This window comes from Erinaceus europaeus, chromosome 1 (genome assembly GCF_950295315.1).
Source record: "Erinaceus europaeus chromosome 1, mEriEur2.1, whole genome shotgun sequence".
Lineage (NCBI taxonomy): Eukaryota > Metazoa > Chordata > Mammalia > Eulipotyphla > Erinaceidae > Erinaceus > Erinaceus europaeus.
Window position 1 is genome coordinate 139,501,009 of NC_080162.1, and position 18,047 is coordinate 139,519,055.

General features: G+C 41.5%; 1 protein-coding gene across 2 annotated transcripts in view; it reads left to right on the plus strand.

Moving 5' to 3' along the window:
- Positions 1-3,935, plus strand: part of LRP12 (LDL receptor related protein 12) — a 63,711-nt gene extending 59,776 nt beyond the window's left edge. For both annotated transcript variants that reach the window (XM_007533673.3, XM_060195988.1), the window contains one exon: positions 1,633-3,935. In XM_007533673.3, the coding sequence (XP_007533735.1) occupies positions 1,633-2,502 (870 nt within the window). In that variant the 3' untranslated portion in view covers positions 2,503-3,935. The remainder of the gene's footprint in view (positions 1-1,632) is intronic.
- The last annotated feature ends 14,112 nt before the right edge of the window (positions 3,936-18,047 follow it).

The following is an 18,047-nucleotide window of genomic DNA, read 5'->3' on the forward strand; positions in this document are numbered from 1 at the left end:
TAATTCCTATATTTGTGGGAAAAAAATATATATCCATCCTCAGGGGGCCTAGTTGAGTGGACATGTTCCAATGTAAAAGGACCCCAATTCAAGCCCCGGTCCCCACCTACAGCGGAGAAAGCTTTGAGGTGTCTTGCTGTCTCCCTCCCTCTCTGTCACCCCCTTTCCTCTCAATGTCTGGCTGTCTCTATCCAATAAATAAATAAAAATAATTTAAAAATAAAAAACACATAAATATTCTCAGTACATACTCATGCAACAAATTGAGAACCAACTATGAAATATAATTTTTACCTAATTTGGAAATCAGATCAAGCTTACTCTGTATTTTTGTTTGTCTCTCAAAGAAGACCTGAGAGATAATTTACCACATATACCTTACCAAATGTGCAGGCCAGGTTAGAGCTTTGGTACCACTATTGAGGTGCCATGGCACCCGGGATAGCTCTGGTAATGTGGTGGTTCTCTACCTATTTCTGCTTCTCTTCCTGTCTATTTAGATGAAAATAGACTCATAAACAAGTTGCTAGCTCTACAAAAGGAAATAAAATATAGATAAAGGACATAGTTTTTATAGCCCTTCTGGTTGCTTGGTAAATTGTGATAATGGAGATTCTCCTACTTGCCTAGCTAAAGAAGTATAATATAATTCTATTTTCCAGTTATTGGTACAGTTTTAGGATTTGGGTTACTATGTGGAGTCTTAAAATGAATTAACTTATAATTGACATTTGAATTTGCATCTATAAAATGGAAGTGGGGGAGTCGGGTGGTAGCATAGTGGGTTAAGCGCACATGGCACGAAGCACAAGGATGGGCTTAAGGATCCCGGTCAAGCCCCCGACTCCCCATTTATAGGGGGGTCGCTTCACAGGCAGTGAAGCAGGTCTGCAGGTGTCTATCTTTCTCTCCCCCTCTCTGTCTTCCCCCTCCTCTCTTGATTTCTCTGTCCTGTCAAACAACAACAACAGCAATAATAGTAACAATGACAACAAAAGGGAAAAAATACCCTCCAGTAACAGTGGATTCATAGTGCAGGCACCAAGCCCCAGTGATAACCCTGGAGGCAAAAATAATAATAATATTATTATTATTAATTAATTAATTAATTAATTAAATGAAGTGGCAAGAAAACCTTAAACACAGTGTACCCGTGGGACAAAGTAATAGATTCTGTAGTAGTTTGAACTTGTATAGGTAATAGAAATTAATTCATCTTCCATGGGCCCTAAAATAAGAAGTTGTAGTCAAAGGGGCCACGCAGTGGCATTCCTGGTTGCTTGAGCTCACAGGTTACCCTATGCAAGGACCCAAATCCAGGGCCCCACTTACAGGGGAGAAGCATTACAAGCCATGTAGCAGGGCTGCAGGTGTCTCTCTGTCTTGAACTACTCTTGATCCCTCTTGAACTACTCTTACCCTTTCAATTTCTCTCTGTCCTATCATATAAAAGAGGGGGGAATGGCCACTGGGAGCAGTGGATACATTTTGCAGGCACAGAGCCCCAGCAGTAACCTTGGTAGTGATAAAAAAAAAAATTTACAGTCACATACATTCTTCCTAGAAGAATATCTTCCATCTTACTGCCTTATTGAGGGCAATATTAAGACCTTTTTCTTATTTTTTTTGTAGGCATCTGTTTTGGAAAACCTGAGGCTCGCGGTACGGTCTCAGCTTGGATTTACTTCAATCAGGCTACCCATGGCTGGCAGATCTAGTAACATTTGGAATCGCATTTTTAATTTTGCAAGATCACGTCACTCAGGGTCGCTAGCTTTGGTTTCCGCAGATGGAGATGAGGTTGTCCCCAGTCAGAGTACCAGCAGAGAATCTGAAAGAAATCATACTCACAGAAGTTTGTTCTCCGTGGAGTCTGATGACACAGACACAGAAAATGAGAGAAGAGCTACAGCTGGAGCCTCTGGTGGGGTTGCTGCTCCATTGCCCCAGAAAGTCCCTCCCACAACGGCAGTGGAAGCAACAGTGGGAGCAGGTGGAAATTCCTCGAATCAGAGTACCCGTGGGGGTCACACAGATAATGGAAGGGAAGTGACAGATACAGAGCCCCCAAGCGTGAGTCCAGCACGTCACCAGCTCACAAGTGCACTGAGTCGTATGACTCAAGGGCTTCGGTGGGTCCGTTTCACATTGGGGCGGTCCAGCACCGCACAGCAGAACCAGAGCCCTTTAAGACAACTTGACAACGGGACACATGGAGGAGGAGAAGAAGATGATGATGTGGAAATGCTCATTCCAGTTTCTGATGGAGCTTCGGATTTGGATGGGAATGACTGCTCCAGACCTCTTCTTGGTCTTGCCTCAGAGCAAGGACAAGGCTTTAGACAAACGCAGGGTGTAGCAATCCCTGGAGGAAGGCCAAGTCATCGAGATGGACCCTGTGAGCGCTGTGGGATTGTCCACACTGCCCAGATACCAGACACTTGCCTCGAAGCCACACTGAAAAACGAGACCAGTGATGATGAGGCTTTGTTACTTTGCTAGGTACTTATCACTAAAGGGAGATTGTATGACTTAAGGGAGATTGGTTAGTACACAAGTTGGAGCAATATCCATTCATTGCTTTGTAACTCTACAAGTTACACACTAGTTTTCATTTCAGACAAAGATGCAGGATGATTCTGTTGTGATCCTGCATGGTTGAATTCAGCAAACTTGTAACTCTATGAACTTTTAGAGTTCGCTGTTTTAGCAGCTAACAGTTATGTTCCTATTGTTTAGTAATGTTCTTCCATTCTTTTCTCATTGTCTTTATCCTGGTCCTGCCATTCATGTAGATAGATCAATGGCTGCTGAAAAATCATTTGACTGTCACTTATCTATCCTATGTTAAAAAGACTTGTACAAGGTAATATCTTCTTTTAACTGAACCCATTATGCTTTGCCAATACATCTTGTAACTTGAGATACTAGATGTTATGGTTGTTAACATACAAAAGGAAATAGAAAACCTTCTCTTATCTGTGTTTTTATTTAGATAGCATCTGTCTGAATATTGTTGCATTTTATTATAATATGAGCTTGTCAAAGAGAAAAAAACTTCAAAGAGATTTAACATGCAGTAATGAAATTTAGATAGATTGAGATAAATTAATGACAAGAGCAAAAACTTTTGTAGATTTTTGTAATACTGAATTTACCATACTCTAGTAATGGTACAAACCAAACAGTAAACTCCCAAGTTATTTCTTGTGTCATTCTGGTGAAGGGACAGGAGTACGCAGATGAAGAAGATATTCTACTATGCATTGAATCTTGAACTTTATAAAATATGTACAAGAATTGTACACGATGAAGTTCCAGTTGGTAACGTCTTTCCCTGATATGAGGTTTTGCTCATATTGGACCTTAGGAATTTGCACTAAAATCATACCAAGGACTCAGATGAGTTTAGTGCAAAAGCACTATCACTTTAAATACTATTATTTGCTATCACAATGACTATATATTTCCATAGCTTTTGGGGAGCTGAGGGGGGCATTTTTATTACAACTTGAAGTTGCTTTGCTAGTTTCATATTTATTTGTTGTATTTAAAGACTGCATCATTGTAAGCAAGTGATTTTTCAATATATTTTATTCATGGGGAGATTGTGCTCCATGTTGAAGAAAAGCACGCTAAAATCTTTCAGATCCACCCCCCTCTTTCATGAGTAGAGTGAATTGAAAAACTCTGCATATTTTTTTATCGTCTGTTCCTGTTTATTTATTCTTTAGCTGTCTGTTTTGAGTAGTTTAATGATTGGGTATGAAAAATGTACTCGTGTGATTATTGCTATTTATTAAATTTTCAGTACTTTGCTGAATGTCATCTTAAAGCATGTTTGAGGTCTTGTGTATTTGTCCTGTTATGCTATCAGGAAGAACTGACTGAAAATGTTTTACTATGTATAAAAAATTAAAATTACTTTTTTTGTATTGCCTTGAGGTACTTTTTAAATTGAGTTGCTCTTTACTTTTTTTTTTTTAATTTAGGTACGCATACAAATCCAGACCATAGTATATGCAATATGTCTAGAAGAAAAACTCAAAGGGGATCTTGTTCCTTAACTACTGTGTAGTGAAGTAGTAGCTTGTGCCAGTAGCTAAGGCTAAAAATCCCCAAAGTGCAGCCCAGTTAGTGATGCAGTGGGAAAACAAAACCTGCAAGTAAGAAGTCCTTCAGTTCAATCCCCAGAACTGCATATGCCAGGGTTCTTTGGTGTTCCCTCTCCCTCTCTTTCTCCCTCTCTATTATTTGCTCTCTCTGATTATTAAGTAAGTAACCTTTAAGACATTTTTAGGGTCCAGGTGGTGGTGTACCTGGTTGAGCGCACATGTTATAGTGCACAAGGACCCAGGTTCGAGCCCCTGGTCTCCATCTACAGGAGGAAAGCTTTACAAGTGGTGAAGCAGGGATGCAGGTGTCTGTCTCTCTCCCTCTCTATCACCCCTTCCCTCTCAATTTATGACTGTCTCTGTCCAACAAATAAATAAAAGGTAAAAAAAAAAATTAAGAAGAATATTTAATAAGAAAAAAGACATTTTTAAATAATAAAATTAAGAACTTGAATATTATTTCGCATCTGAGAAAACTGCCTCTCTAATGATGTAAGATGCAATCAGTTCTCTTTATAGATTAATTTGAGGTCTTTTCAACTATGGAAAATTCTACTGGTAGAATTTGAATTATGAAATTAATTTTTCTTATGTCCTACTTATGATTTACTATTGCTTATAGGGTTAGCTCTTTTCAGCATGTACCTAATTTATTCCTTCCTGCTTGCCTGCCTGCCTGCCTGCCTGCCTGCCTTCTTTCCTTTCTTTCTTTCTCCCTTTCTTCTTGAACCCTAGTCCTCAGCTTGGTAAGTGGTACATTCTACTGGGTGCTGTACCACCCAACCTACTACATGTTTAAAAGAAAATGCATGAGAATTTGAATATCAGAATTGGGTATTTTTGACTTTTTACATTTCTGTTGATCTATCGAATTTAAGGCTTCATGTCTCTTCCCCCCCCAAAAATATTATGTAATTATTCCAAAACTGTTTAGTAAATAAGTTTTCCCATTACTATTTGAAATGACCCTTTTATTGTATAAATGCCCATACTTGCATATATTTTAGAATCTAATTCTATTCACTGTGTCTTTTTTGTACCAGTCCTGCACTATTTTGGCCATTTCTAAATCGTTAAAAATCATCAAGCGGGGCATTATTAAGTGGGCTAGTCTCTTGTCCTTATTCAACTTTTGTAGTCCTCTCTTTATCTGATGATCTTAGATTTTCTCTCAGTTGTTTAGGCATTGAGTATCATTTTTGAACCCAGCCAGAGTTAGGTTTTTGAGATCTGTCTTCTTTGGGCCTTTTTGTTAGGCTGCCCAGCTAATTTAGTCTGTCCAATCAATTACAGAATTTATAATGCCTTGTTTAGGCACTTCAACAATTACTGAGTACTTTGAGTTATATAATTGCCCCCTTGTTTATGGATATGTGTACACCTGTATCCAGTACCCTAAACCTAGCCTAATCTGATATCTGTTACTTAGTTAAATGACGTGCCATCTAATTTGGATGTAGGTAGTCCCATGTGTTAGGAAAGGTCACTTCAGATTTGAATCGAGCAGCTATATGTGTTTCTTGTAGGCAGATAACATCTGCCTGATGCTGAATCGCCAATTGACCAATAAGAACGCGTTTGGCAAAGGACAGCCCCTCAACATTAAGTTGGAGGACTCGAAGAGCAGGACCAACAGCTTGAAAGCTGGCAGGAGCTGCTTGTTGCTGGCTTTGAAAGTGACTGGGATCCATGTGGATTCAGTCGGCTCGGAAGGATCGTCAGTTTCCCCAATGAATGGGTACTCACGAGATGCACCACGGGAAGGTTGATCCAATGCATCCCTCACCTCATCACAGACCCCTGCAAGCGTCAACCCGGCTTTGACCTAGCACGTTATGATTGGGCCCTCCTCAATCGCTATCGAACAGGCCATGGCCGGTGCGCCGCTATGTTCCACCGCTGGGGAGCCAGAGACAGACCCGAACTGCCCCTGCAGCTACAGACAGACTATGACCCACATAGTCAACGACTGCCACCTCTCCAGATTCAAAGGAGGTCTCGAAACTTTACATCAGGCTCAACCTGATGCTGTTGACTGGCTATGGAAGAAGGGCAAACGCTAGAAGAATCAGATTTGAAGAGTTGCGAGGTTGACTTCTCAGACTCAGTACCTCTTTATAGTCCACAGTAGGATTTCAGTAGCAGCATAATGTGGGGTGGCAGCACCAGTAATGATTTGGCTGAAGGTGACAGAAGTGGTATGGCAGTAAGGAATCAAAGAGAAGGAATATCAAAAAGTATGGGCATATCCTTGAGGTACCATGAGTAGGAGAAGTGAGAATCTTAAAGAGAATGCAAGGGGTTTCTTATAGCCTTAGAAAGAGTTATGGTATCAATAATTAACTATTATTATAACCAGGTTAGTTGAGGGGTTTGTTTTCTATGATAATCCAATGGTTAGTATCTATATTAATATACTTGACATTTCTCTGGTGATAAGTGAATTAGAACATTTCTGCATATGTCTGTGGACAATGCTTATATCTTTTCTTTGTAGAACTGTCTGCATATCCTCTGCCCACTTTTATTGGGTCCTTTTTCTCTTCATTGAGCTGTATGAGTTCTTTATAGATGTTTGGTATCAACTGCTTATCTGAAGTACGTACAAATATGTTCTACCATTTGCTGGGTTTCCTGTTTATAGAGTTTTCTTTTGATGTATGGAAGCTTTTTAATTTAATATAATCCCATCTGTTCTATCTTGTTTTTGTTTCCCTTGCCCATGGGGTGAAGTCTCTTTCTTGTCTCATTGCAATGGCAAGGACTTCTAGGACTATGTTGAATAAAAATGGTGAGAGTGGGCACCCTTGTCTAGTTCCTGATTTTAGGGGAAAAGCTTAGAATTTTTCCCCATTGACTATCATGTAAGCCATGGGATTATCACATGTAGCCTTTATTATGTTAAGAAATTTTCCTTCCACTCCCAGTTTCTTGAGAGCCTTTATCATAAATGGGTGTTGCACCTTGTGGGGTGTTTTTTCTGCATTGATTGATAAAATCGTGATTTTTATCTTTCTTTTTGTTGATATAGTGGGTTACATTTATTGACATAGGGATGTTGAGTTTCCCAGGGATGAATCCCACTTGATCTTGGTGGATTATTCTCTTAATATGTTGTTGTATTTGATGAGCCAAGATTTTGTGGAGGATCTTTGCATCAATGTTCATCAGGGATATAGGTCTATAGTTTTTTTTATTTGGTGGGGTCCTTTCTTGCTTTGGGTATCAGGGTGATGTTAGCCTCATGTGTTAGCCTCATGTGTTTGAGAGTGTTCTCTCTTCTATTTTCTAAAAAAGAGACATCTGCAGTCCCTGCTTTATCACTTATGAAGTTTTCCCTGTCCACAACTCCTCCAGCAGGTGGGGAACAGGGGCTCAACGCTGGTCTTTACACATGCTGCCTTCTGCCATCAACTGGGTGTTCTCAGCCTCTATTTTTTAACTTCAAGGAAGAGTTTGAAAAAGATAATTCTTTGAAAGTTTGATAATTATCACTAGTACTGCCATATGATTAGGGATTTTTTTTTAAGTGACTGTCTAGGGGTTTGTCAATTTTGTCTAATTTTTTAAAGAACCAACATTTGGCTTCATTGATCTTTTGTATGGTTCTCTTTATTTTCTATGTCATTTATTTCTGCTCTAGTTTTAGTGATTTCTGTCCTTCTGGTTGCTTTAGCCTTCCTTTGTTCCTCTTCCTCTAAGTCCTTAAGGTAGGCAGGAAGGTCCTTTATTTGAGCTGTTTCTTGTTCTCTAATGTGTATGGCTTGTATGGCTATGTATGTATTATCCTTGGTTGAAACCCTTTTTCATTGATGGCTCAATAGTTAGCTTGCCATACTATTCTGGCATTTAGAGTTTGAGTGGAGAAGTCTGCTGATAGTCTTATGGGTTTTCCCCTGTATGTGACTTTTTGGTTTTCTCTTGCGGCCTTTAGTATCCTTTGTCCTTACTTCTCTTCATTGTAACTATGATGTATCTTGGTGTCTTCAGGTCTGGGTTGATTCTGTTTGGGACTCTCTGGCCCTGCTTCACCACTTGTAAAGCTTTTCCCCCTGCATGTGGGGACTGGAAGTCTGAAGCTGAGTCCTTGTGCATTGTAATACATGTGCTCAACCAGGTATGCCACCACCCGACCCTGTTTTCCTATTTCTGATAGCCCTTTCCTCCATAGTTGTCTTCATTTCTGTGATTATTAGGTTTATTATTGCTTGCATACTTTTCTTGTCTATGGTTATCTCTGACTGATTTGGAGTTTCTTCTGGGCTCCTGTCCTGATTCATTGTTGTAGCAGTTTTACTTGCTCTTGATTTAACCTTTTTTTTTTTAATTGATGTGGTTTATATTTTTTTGTTATGTCATTCTTAAGTTGTTGTATTTTGAACACAAGCCACACTAAAGTCTTTTCACAAATGCAGTCACAAACCTCAGAAAGTACAACAATAGCAACTGAAGCAAAGATTGATGCGGTTCAACCAACACCAGTTAGCCAAACAACACCTCTAGTCCAAGAAAAAAAAAAGAAAAAAGGAAAAAAGACAAAGAAAGAATAGAAAATTATGCAAATCTACTGTCCACTATAAATTCTAGAGATAGCAAGAGGCGAAAGAAAAGGAGAAAAGAGAGAGACACACACAGAGAGGGAGAGTCCACTTTGAGTCAGATTTCTTCCACAAAATAATTCACAAATGAGTGTCAGTGGATTCAGAAAGCAAAAGAAGGAAGAAGAAAGAGAAAAAAACAGCATTGAAAGGAAAGAAATTTAAAAATATATTCCCTTTTGTTGCTCTTGTTTTGTTGCTGTAGTTATTATTGTTGTTGGTGGTGTCATTATTGTTCGATAGGATAGAGTGAAATGGAGAGAGGAGGGGAAGACAGAGAGGGGGAACTACAAACACCTGCAGACCTGCTTCATCACTTGTGAAGTGACTCCCTGCAGGTGGGGAGCTGAAAACCGGGATCCTTGCACTGGTCCCTCTATAGTCCTAAAAACGTATTTGTCATTTCTGCAAGAAATATAGAAGTTAGAATGTCAAAATCATTAAGTATCTACTAGTCAAATGTCAGTAATTTTTTTGCCTTTTTTTTTTTTTTTTCCTCCTGGGCTCGGTGCCTGCACCATGAATCCACCGCTCCTGGAGGCCATTTTCCCCCCTTTTTGTTGCCCTAGTTGTTGCAGCCTCGTTGCGGTTATTATTGCCATTGTTGATGTTGCTTTGTTGTTGGATAGGACAGAGAGAAATAGAGAGAGGAGGGGAAGACAGAGAGAGAGGGGAGAGAAAGATAGACACCTGCAGACCTGCTTCACCGCCGTGAAGCGACTCCCCTGCAGGTGGGGAGCCGGGGGCTCGAACCGGGATCCTTACGCCGGTCCCTGCGCTTTGCGCCACGTGCGCTTAACCCACTGCGCCACCGCCCTTTTTTGTCTTTTTTAATTTCAATTTTTATTTATAAAAAGGAAACACTGACAAAAAAAACATAGGATAAGAGAGGTACAACTCCACACAATTCCCACCAACAGAACGCCTATCCTCACCCCTCCCCTGACTGCTTTCCTATTCTTTATCCCTCTGGGAATATGGTCCCAGGATCAGGGGTGCAGAAGGTGGAAGGTCTGGCTTCTGTAATTGCTTCCTTGCTGAACATGGGCATTGACAGGTTGATCCATACTCCCAGCCTGTCTCTTTCCCTAGTGGGGTAGGGCTCTGAGGAAGCAGAGCTCCAGGACACATTGGTGGGGTCATCTGCCCAGAGGAGTCTGGTTGGCATCATGGTAGCATCTGGAACCTGGTGGCTAAAAAAAGAATTAACATATAAAGCCAAACAAATTGTTGACTAATCATGAACCTAAAGGTTGTAATATTGCAGGTGAAGATTAAGGGGTCTCTGTTTTGTAGATAACTAGTAGGCCTATTTTAGTTATATTCCAAAGGGCCGATGACTATACTTGGGCTTTTTTGTTTGTTTGTTTGTTTGTTTGTTTTGTTTGTTTAGAGCTTGACATCTGATACACAGGTAAACCCAAGTTATTGTCTGGGGAGATGATATCATGGTTGGAAAAAGGGCTAGGAATCTGGATCAGGGAAGAGAGTAGCTCCCAAATATGGGAAAGGTGTATACATATTGTCGACTATAAACCCTATCGATTTGATCTGGGGCTCATATTCAGCACAGGAACCTATGTAACCTCTGCATCCCTATAGGTCCAAGCTCACATTCTGTGGTCATGAGTAGGAATGTTCCAAGCTGCCTCAATTTCAGGACCCATCTTCCTCAAGTGGTAGATAGAGTGTCTTATCCAGCTTCCCTTCGGAGGATGGAACATTCTCTACCACTGTTGATCCACATTGAGGGCAAGGTCCTATGGGGGCCCACAAGAGGTTCTATTGTGTTGTTCCTGATGGAGATAACCAGTAACAATGGAGAAAGGGATTTATTCAAGTTCTAGGCCCATTATGTCTGTTTGGGAATCTCAGGACTCCCTGACTAGGGCCCCAGTTGATGAGGTGGCCTGATAGTGACTAGAGAGTGATCACTGAAGTATGCCAGTCTCTTGCCCTTATTCAGCTTTTGTAGTCCTTATTTTGAAAAGGTTAGCAATGAGTGTATCTATGTCTAAGTAGAAACTATTTCATTAGGAACTTTATGGTGTCTTTTTAGGTCTTTCTACTTGCTTGCTTCATTTATTGACTCACTGCAGACTATTGTGCACTTTTGCTGTCAGGTATATATTTTTCCCTGATTTATGGATACATTGTGTACATATGCCATATCTCATGGGACTTGGTCTATTTCTAGGTTTTGAGGCTTTGTTAGGAAGTTAACCACCCAAAATGAAATTAGAGAATCCTATGAAAGGAAAGGTCTAACCCCAGTAATGAGGCTGAAGGGCTGACATCCCACACCTGACGTCTCTGGACACAGTCTGAAGTGAAACATGCCAAGGTGGTATTCACTGCATTGATTAGGTTGGGATCAGAAGATGCAGTATCAGTTGGTATGAATTGAGAGAAGCATGTAGGAAAGTGAGCCCCACCCCAGCGGTTCCAGGACTGGGGGCAATATAGGCTCTATACAGGAAGCAGGAGGTTCCTGCTGTCTTAGGGTTTAAGAAGGCAATAGATAGTTATTACTGTAATCACATTATTTGGCAATTGGGTTAACTTTGAAAATCCCATTATTAGGATTTGCTGTATCATACAAGACATCACCATAATTTATGTCATTTGACATTATTTATATATACCTGTGTCTTATAAAGTAATGCCATTGGTTGCTTCTGTTCTCCCTGGTCTAAGCTTTGAGGACAGTCAACATTTCGAAGAGTAAGTCATATTAGAAATGTATTGACAATTTGAGACCACTGTTAAAATTCAGTCTGATTACACGTTTGAAGTCTTAAGTGCTTTGATTGAAGGAACATATATTGAGCCTATGGTCTGTGCATTAAAAGGTTTCAGACATTCAATCAGTTTTTCCCCTCTCATATTAATTAGTGATTCATGAGACTGCAAGCTAATAGGAGTGTACACCAACACCATCCCCACCACCAAAGGACTAGAGGTTGGGCTGATAGCAGTCAGAGCCAAGATGGAAGTACTACTTGGCCCTGTGAGTTTCCAAACAAGTCCCGTTTATACTCTGTGGGTTCTGTGGCAGTTTTTCACTGTGTCTCCCCAATTCATCAGGAGAACTATGTGGAAAGGCTCCCACTATACAGCCCCTTCTCTAGTCCACCAGAGTGTAGATCTTCTCTTGAGTTTCGCAGCCAGTTCTAGTTCTCTGCACCCTAATATCAACATGGGGCCTCTCAGTTGCTGCTCCAGTCTTCGAGGGACAGTAGCAATGGAGACTCACAGTTGCATTTGGTCAGCCTTAGGAGAGTCCTTTCCTCCCCTCAGCAGTCGTTTCATAGATAAAACAGACTGAGGTGGTGCCTCAACCAGCAAACTGCTGGACTGTTACCAGCCCCCTAGGAGTAGATATGTATGGGCTTTAGCCCCAGGAATCTCTCCTTAGGCTCTTCGCTTTCCAAAAGCCACACGTGTTTGCACTCACTGGTGATTTGGTGGGTTCCCAGAGTAGTCCTAGCCTCCTCTTTTTGCTGTCCCAGGTGGTCTCATTTGATATTCCTAGTTGACCGGGGAAAGCCAACCTCAACCGTCTTAACACTAGCCACCACCCCCATGGACACTGTAGTTTCAGCCTGGAGTTCAGGTGTTTGGAAGTGGTAGGTGAGTGGGACCATTATTTATTTATTTATTTATTTATTTATTTATAAAATGGAAACACTGACAAGACCATAGGATAAGAGGGGTACAATTTGAGTGGGGCCATTGTGACTGTACTCTGATTTTGGCTTTCCCAGGAGAGGCAAGCAAGGCTTGATCTGCTTGATGGCAGCAGACTTTGAAATTGCTGCCCCCACAAGACATTGCTGCCTGGCCACAGATAAAAAGCTGGGGGCAAACTGGCAACCGTCTCTGCTTCTGAAGATCTTGTGAGCTGCATGACTGAACTGAATTGTTTTAGATGCAGTAAAGTTTTCCTGACTTGTCTGCAGCCTTGAGACCATGCGCACCAGGAGGTCAGTCAGGCTCTGGGTGGTTTCTGGGTCTGGAGAGCACCTTGGGGTTGCTTTTTACTTTGTGGAGGTGTGGCCATACCTGGTGGGGACATGTGGGTATGAATTCCAGCTGAGGGCTTGGGTAGGTCCTCTGCTCCAGAGGTCACTGAGTTAGGACATCTATGGTGGGTCTGCTATTGGGAGTTTTCTGTTCCTTGCAGAGTGATCTATGTTAATTATTTTGATAGCTTTTATTGCTACTTATTTAATGGTGGGTTACAAAATTGTAAGATTTCAGGAGTTTAGGTTCGCACCCATACTTGGTGTGTGTAAGTCCAGCACCTTCCAACAAAGGCCAGCTCCTCCCCACCCCCTTTAAAACCACAGAAGAATTTGCAAACTCTGAGTCAGTTTGGTTATCTTCTTCTTGTAAATTTCTTTGCTCTCGTCATATAAATCTCAAGCTTGTCTCTCACTTCTTATTAGCCTAGCATAGTCACCAATTCTATTAGTTTTTTTTTTTCCAAATGATACAGTCTCATCTTTTTAAACTACAGGGTTGTATTTCATTGTATCCTTGCTGATTTTAGTTTCATTTGAACATAGACTAGGGGGTGGGGTGGGGTGGGGTGGTGTATACCAAGAAAGAGAGACTGAGACTATAGCATAGCACTGAAATTTTTTCAATATGGTGGGGGCTGTGCTCAAACTTGGGTTGTATACATGGCATAAGAATCACATTATACAAGTGAGTTATTTCACCAGGCCTCTTTGTTGATTTTTAAGTTAAAATTTCTTTCTTCCCTTCTTTCTTTTTTTCTTTTCTTCTCTGCTTTTTACCAAAGTACTGCTCAGCTCTAGCATATGTTGGTATGAGCGATAGAGCCTTAGGCCTCACTCGTGTGTTTACATTTATATAACCATTATGCCAACTCCCACACTTGTTATTTTTAAAATGTAATATTGGGGAGTGGAGATGGTTCCCTAGTAAAGCACAGAAGGGCAGTTCAGTCCTTCTCACTACTCCCACAACTTCACAGGAAGTTTCACAAGCAATGGAGCAATGCTGCCATCTCTCCCCTTTCTCTTTCATTTTTCTCTTACCCTCTAAAAAAAAAAAAGGTTGAGGGTGAGGGTGGATGTTTGGCATCATGGGTTGGGGGGGGTGGAGGAGAATGCAATGAGATACAGTCTTTTGGTGGTGGGAATGTTGTTTCTGTACACTTCTATTAATTTGTAGTCATATAAATCACTATATAAGTTATATGAGAGCAGAAAAATTGATTAAAAAAAAAAAAAGACTCTGCTGGGAGCAGAGAAATCCTGCAGGCACAGAGCCCCAGAGATAATCCTGGTGACATAAACATATATTTAGGAAGTGGATACAGAACTTTGGTGATGGGTACATATTCTAGAAAAGAGGTGTGTGCCTTGTTTGACTCTCTTTCTACATTTCTGGGGAGTCTAAATGTTCCACAGAGTGCATGAATTACATTGTTTACACAAGACATTTTTGTATTGATCTAAGGAACAAGAGAGAGGCCACAATAGCAGTCAGGCATAGGGGGACAGAGATCAAATCTGGAACCTCACACACCAGACTGGCTGTACAAATATGAGCATCTCCCAGGCTGATTCATCTGATGCCAATGATTCACAAGTCTATATGGATTAACATTTAAAGGTTTTTGTGGGGCCAAACAGTGGCACACCTGGTTAAGCAACACAATACAGTGGGCCAGGATGTAGGTTCAAGCTAGTCCCCACCTGCAGAGGAAAAGCTTCACAAGTGGTGAAGCAGGGATGCAGGTGTCTCTCTCAATTTCTCTCTGTCTCTATTCAATAATAAATAAAAAATTTTGAAGTGAGATATTAGGGGAGTACATAATATAGTGGTTATGCAAAGAGATGCTCATGCCTGAGAATCTGAAGTCCCAGGTTCAATTCCCCTGCACCACCATAAGCCAAAAATCAGTCCTCTGGTGAAAAATAAAATAAATGCTAAAATAAAATTCTAAAAATAAATAAATAAAGACCTTTGTCCTGAGGTCTTACATAAAACACATTCTATTTCATGTCAAAATGGTAGCAACACATCACAGCAGTGCCCCTTGTTTGCAAGACTCCCAGACAACATATCTCCCTTTATTCTTGCTCAGCTGTTCATATCTGGGATGTATCCTGCCACTTCATATGATGTTTATTTAACTTTCCTACTATAGAGAAGCAAGAGAGAAACAGGTAAGATAGATCACAGAGGAGAGTACAAGGCAGCCACAAAGCAGAAGTGTAGTCAGCACCACCCACCCCAGTCTATCAGTCTGTCTGTTGTGTAAGCCCCAGTCTCTCCCACAGATGTGACAACTTCTTCAATAATTATAATAGTAAAACAGATTTGAGATATATGAAGAAATTTGTAGAATGGTGCTGGGGTTCAAAAGAAATTAAAGAATTTATGAGTGAAGAGCTTGTCCAGGGCCAGCAGCCACACACTGAGTAAAGTATCAAAGCTGTGCACAGTGCCTGGGGTCAGGTCACACAAGCAGGAATCCTTCAGGGAAGATTCATTCCCTTCCAGCTGTTGGCCCAGTAAGACTCTTGAGTTGTCACCCTCATTTATACAAAGGTCTCTGGTGTCCCAGGAGGTGGGTCAGTACACAAGACCTTGGATGGTGATGTCTGAGTTTCTCTGACATTTGTCTGAACAGGAAATGTTCTAAATCTCTCTATCTCTCTATCTCCGTCTCCCTCCCTATTGCTGTGTGATAGGTAATAAATAACACCTTGAAATTTTTGCATCCTAAATTGATGTCATTTTGAAAAAAGTGAGAGGGAGGGAGAGAGAAAGAGAGATTCAGAGAGACTCTCAGGGAGAGATATCAAGTTGGCTTGGAGATTGTTCAGTGCTAGGAAAATGGAAAAACCATATAGTAGGAGAAGAGTTTTGCCCACTGCAAAGGGAAGTGAGTCAAGTAATCTTTGGCCAGGTATCTGGAGAGTTTGTATTTTCCAGGCTGCACAGGAATTCACTCTTTTCTATAGAGGGAAAGACAGGTTTCTGTATTTAACCATGTAAGTAGAAAGAGCTGGTCATAGCAGTTAGGTCTGGGAGGGGCAGGGAATCAAACTGGAGCTCACAGATGTAAAATTCACTGTCCTACATTGAGCCATCTGGCAGGCTGCTCCATTATTTGCCTCAATTAACAACCTGGGATCATGTTGAAAGACAGCCTGGGGTCCTGGGCAGATAGCATAATGGTTATGCAAAAGGATTTCATGCCTGTGATTCTAAGGCTTCAAGTTCAATCTCTAGCTCTCCAGCATAAATTTGAGCTGAGCAGTGCTCTGTTCTCACTGCTGTTTGTTTGTTTGTTTGTTTTACCAGAGCACTGCTCAGCCCTGCAATCACAGTATTGCTGGAACTTCTGGCATAGAGTCTCTTTGCATCACCATTATGATATCTAACCTCTGCCCATCTCACTCTCAATATCTTTTTCTCTGTATCTCTAGTTCTTATTACTAAACATAACAACAAAATAAAATGTAGTATGATAGTAAATAAAAAAGGAAAGCTTGGGTAGAAGTGATAGCCTAATAGTTATCATCTTTCTCTCTTTAAATCTATCTCATTACTAAAAGTATTAAGAAAGTAAAATAAAAAATATTAGAAAAGAAGTAGTCCTTGGGCTGAGAGACAGCTTTCTCTCTCTCTCTCTCTTTCTCACTAGCTAAATGTAATAATACAATAAAATACAAATATTTTAAGTAGGAGACGTTAAGTTTAAGAGCTATCTTGGGAGTTCTGCCAAAGACTTTCAAGTCTGTAGCTTCGAACCCAGTTTCAATCCCTAGCACCACTATTAGCTTGAGCTTAACAGTGTTTTGGTGCTTCTCTCTCCGTTTTTCTCACTAGATTTGTGTCAGGAAAAGAAAAGGAAAACAATCTTTGGAGAAATACAGGTGACCTTGCATGGGCTCCAGTCTCCAGTAAAATGCATTCTACTCTGTGTCCACAAGGTGGCAACATAGCACAGTAGTGGCCCTGCTGGGTGGGCCTTGCTCCCTCTGGACCACCCCCTGGTCTTGCTAGTTGCTTGTGGAAGGGGGGGGGGGGGGGGGGTTCCAGTGTGTTCACATGATCTGTTCTTGGAAGCTTCCTTACCAGGAGCTATAGAGAGGCAGGAGACAAGGTTCACTTGGCAGAGCAGCAGGCTTGCATGGCTGAGGTGCCAAATTCTCCGGCCTGGTGTGTTGTATGCTTTACATTGGGTTGTTCTAGCTCTCCCCCTACCAAGGAAATTGGTTCAGTCCTGCTAGTTTTCGTGGGCCCGCTTGTCCCCGTCCCAAGGAACCCCGAGAGAGTTCCAGAGTTGCAGAGTTCGAGAGTTCTTGGCCCTGCTGCGGGGGAAGGAGGCAGGAGAGTTCTGTTTGGTGATTAGTTTGTCTTAGTTTATAAATCGTTGATCCTAAATAAAGAAATACAGCTTCCCTGCCCAGCCGTATGTCTCTGGTCGTCTCTCTTACCCGCCGTGAAGCTAGCCCGGCCAGCTGGAGCCTCCGAATTTTAACAACACTGGTGGGGTGGTCACTGAGACAGAAGGGTCCTAGAGCTCTGCCTTTGCTCAGCTCCTTTGTCTGTCTCATGGGTCAGTCCCTTTCTGTCTCCTGCCCTGTTGAAACCCCCTTCCAGGATAAAAGAGATTTGAGACTCTATCTTGGGGTGCTGGGCAGTAACAGAAATAGGAAAAAGTATGGACAAGAGGAGATTTAAAAAGAAAGAAAGAAAGAAAGAAAGAAAGAAAGAAAGAAAGAAAGAAAGAAAATGGGGGAAAGCACTTATGCAGGAATGTGCGCAGGTGGTGCTGGGGATTGAACTGGTAGAATGAAGGACAAGACTGATGCTTGTCATTGGGCCAGCAATCAGAAACTGCATCAAAGTTTCAAAGCTGAGCACAGGGCCTGGTGTCAGAGTGGAAATCACACAACCAGGACTCCTTCAAGGGGATTCATTCCCTTCCAGCTGTTGACCCAGGAAGGCTCTGAGCTGTCGCCCTCATTTTTACAAAGTTCTCTGGTGTCCCAAAAGGTGGGTCAGTGCACAGGGCCTTGGACTGTGATGTCTGAGTTCCTGATCTTTGAGCAAGTAATGCTCTGAATCTCTCTTTCTCTCCCTGTCTCTCTCTCTCTCTCTGTCTATCTCTATCTCTCTATCTCTTTCTTCTCTCTCTCACTTGCTTGCTTGCTCACCCGGGGTCCTTATGCATTGTGACAAGTACACTCAACCAGGTGTGCTCCCGTGACCCTTTGTACTAGTTATTCAAGCTTTCTTGGACCAATTAGTCCAGAGATGAGATAGCATTCCCTTTTCT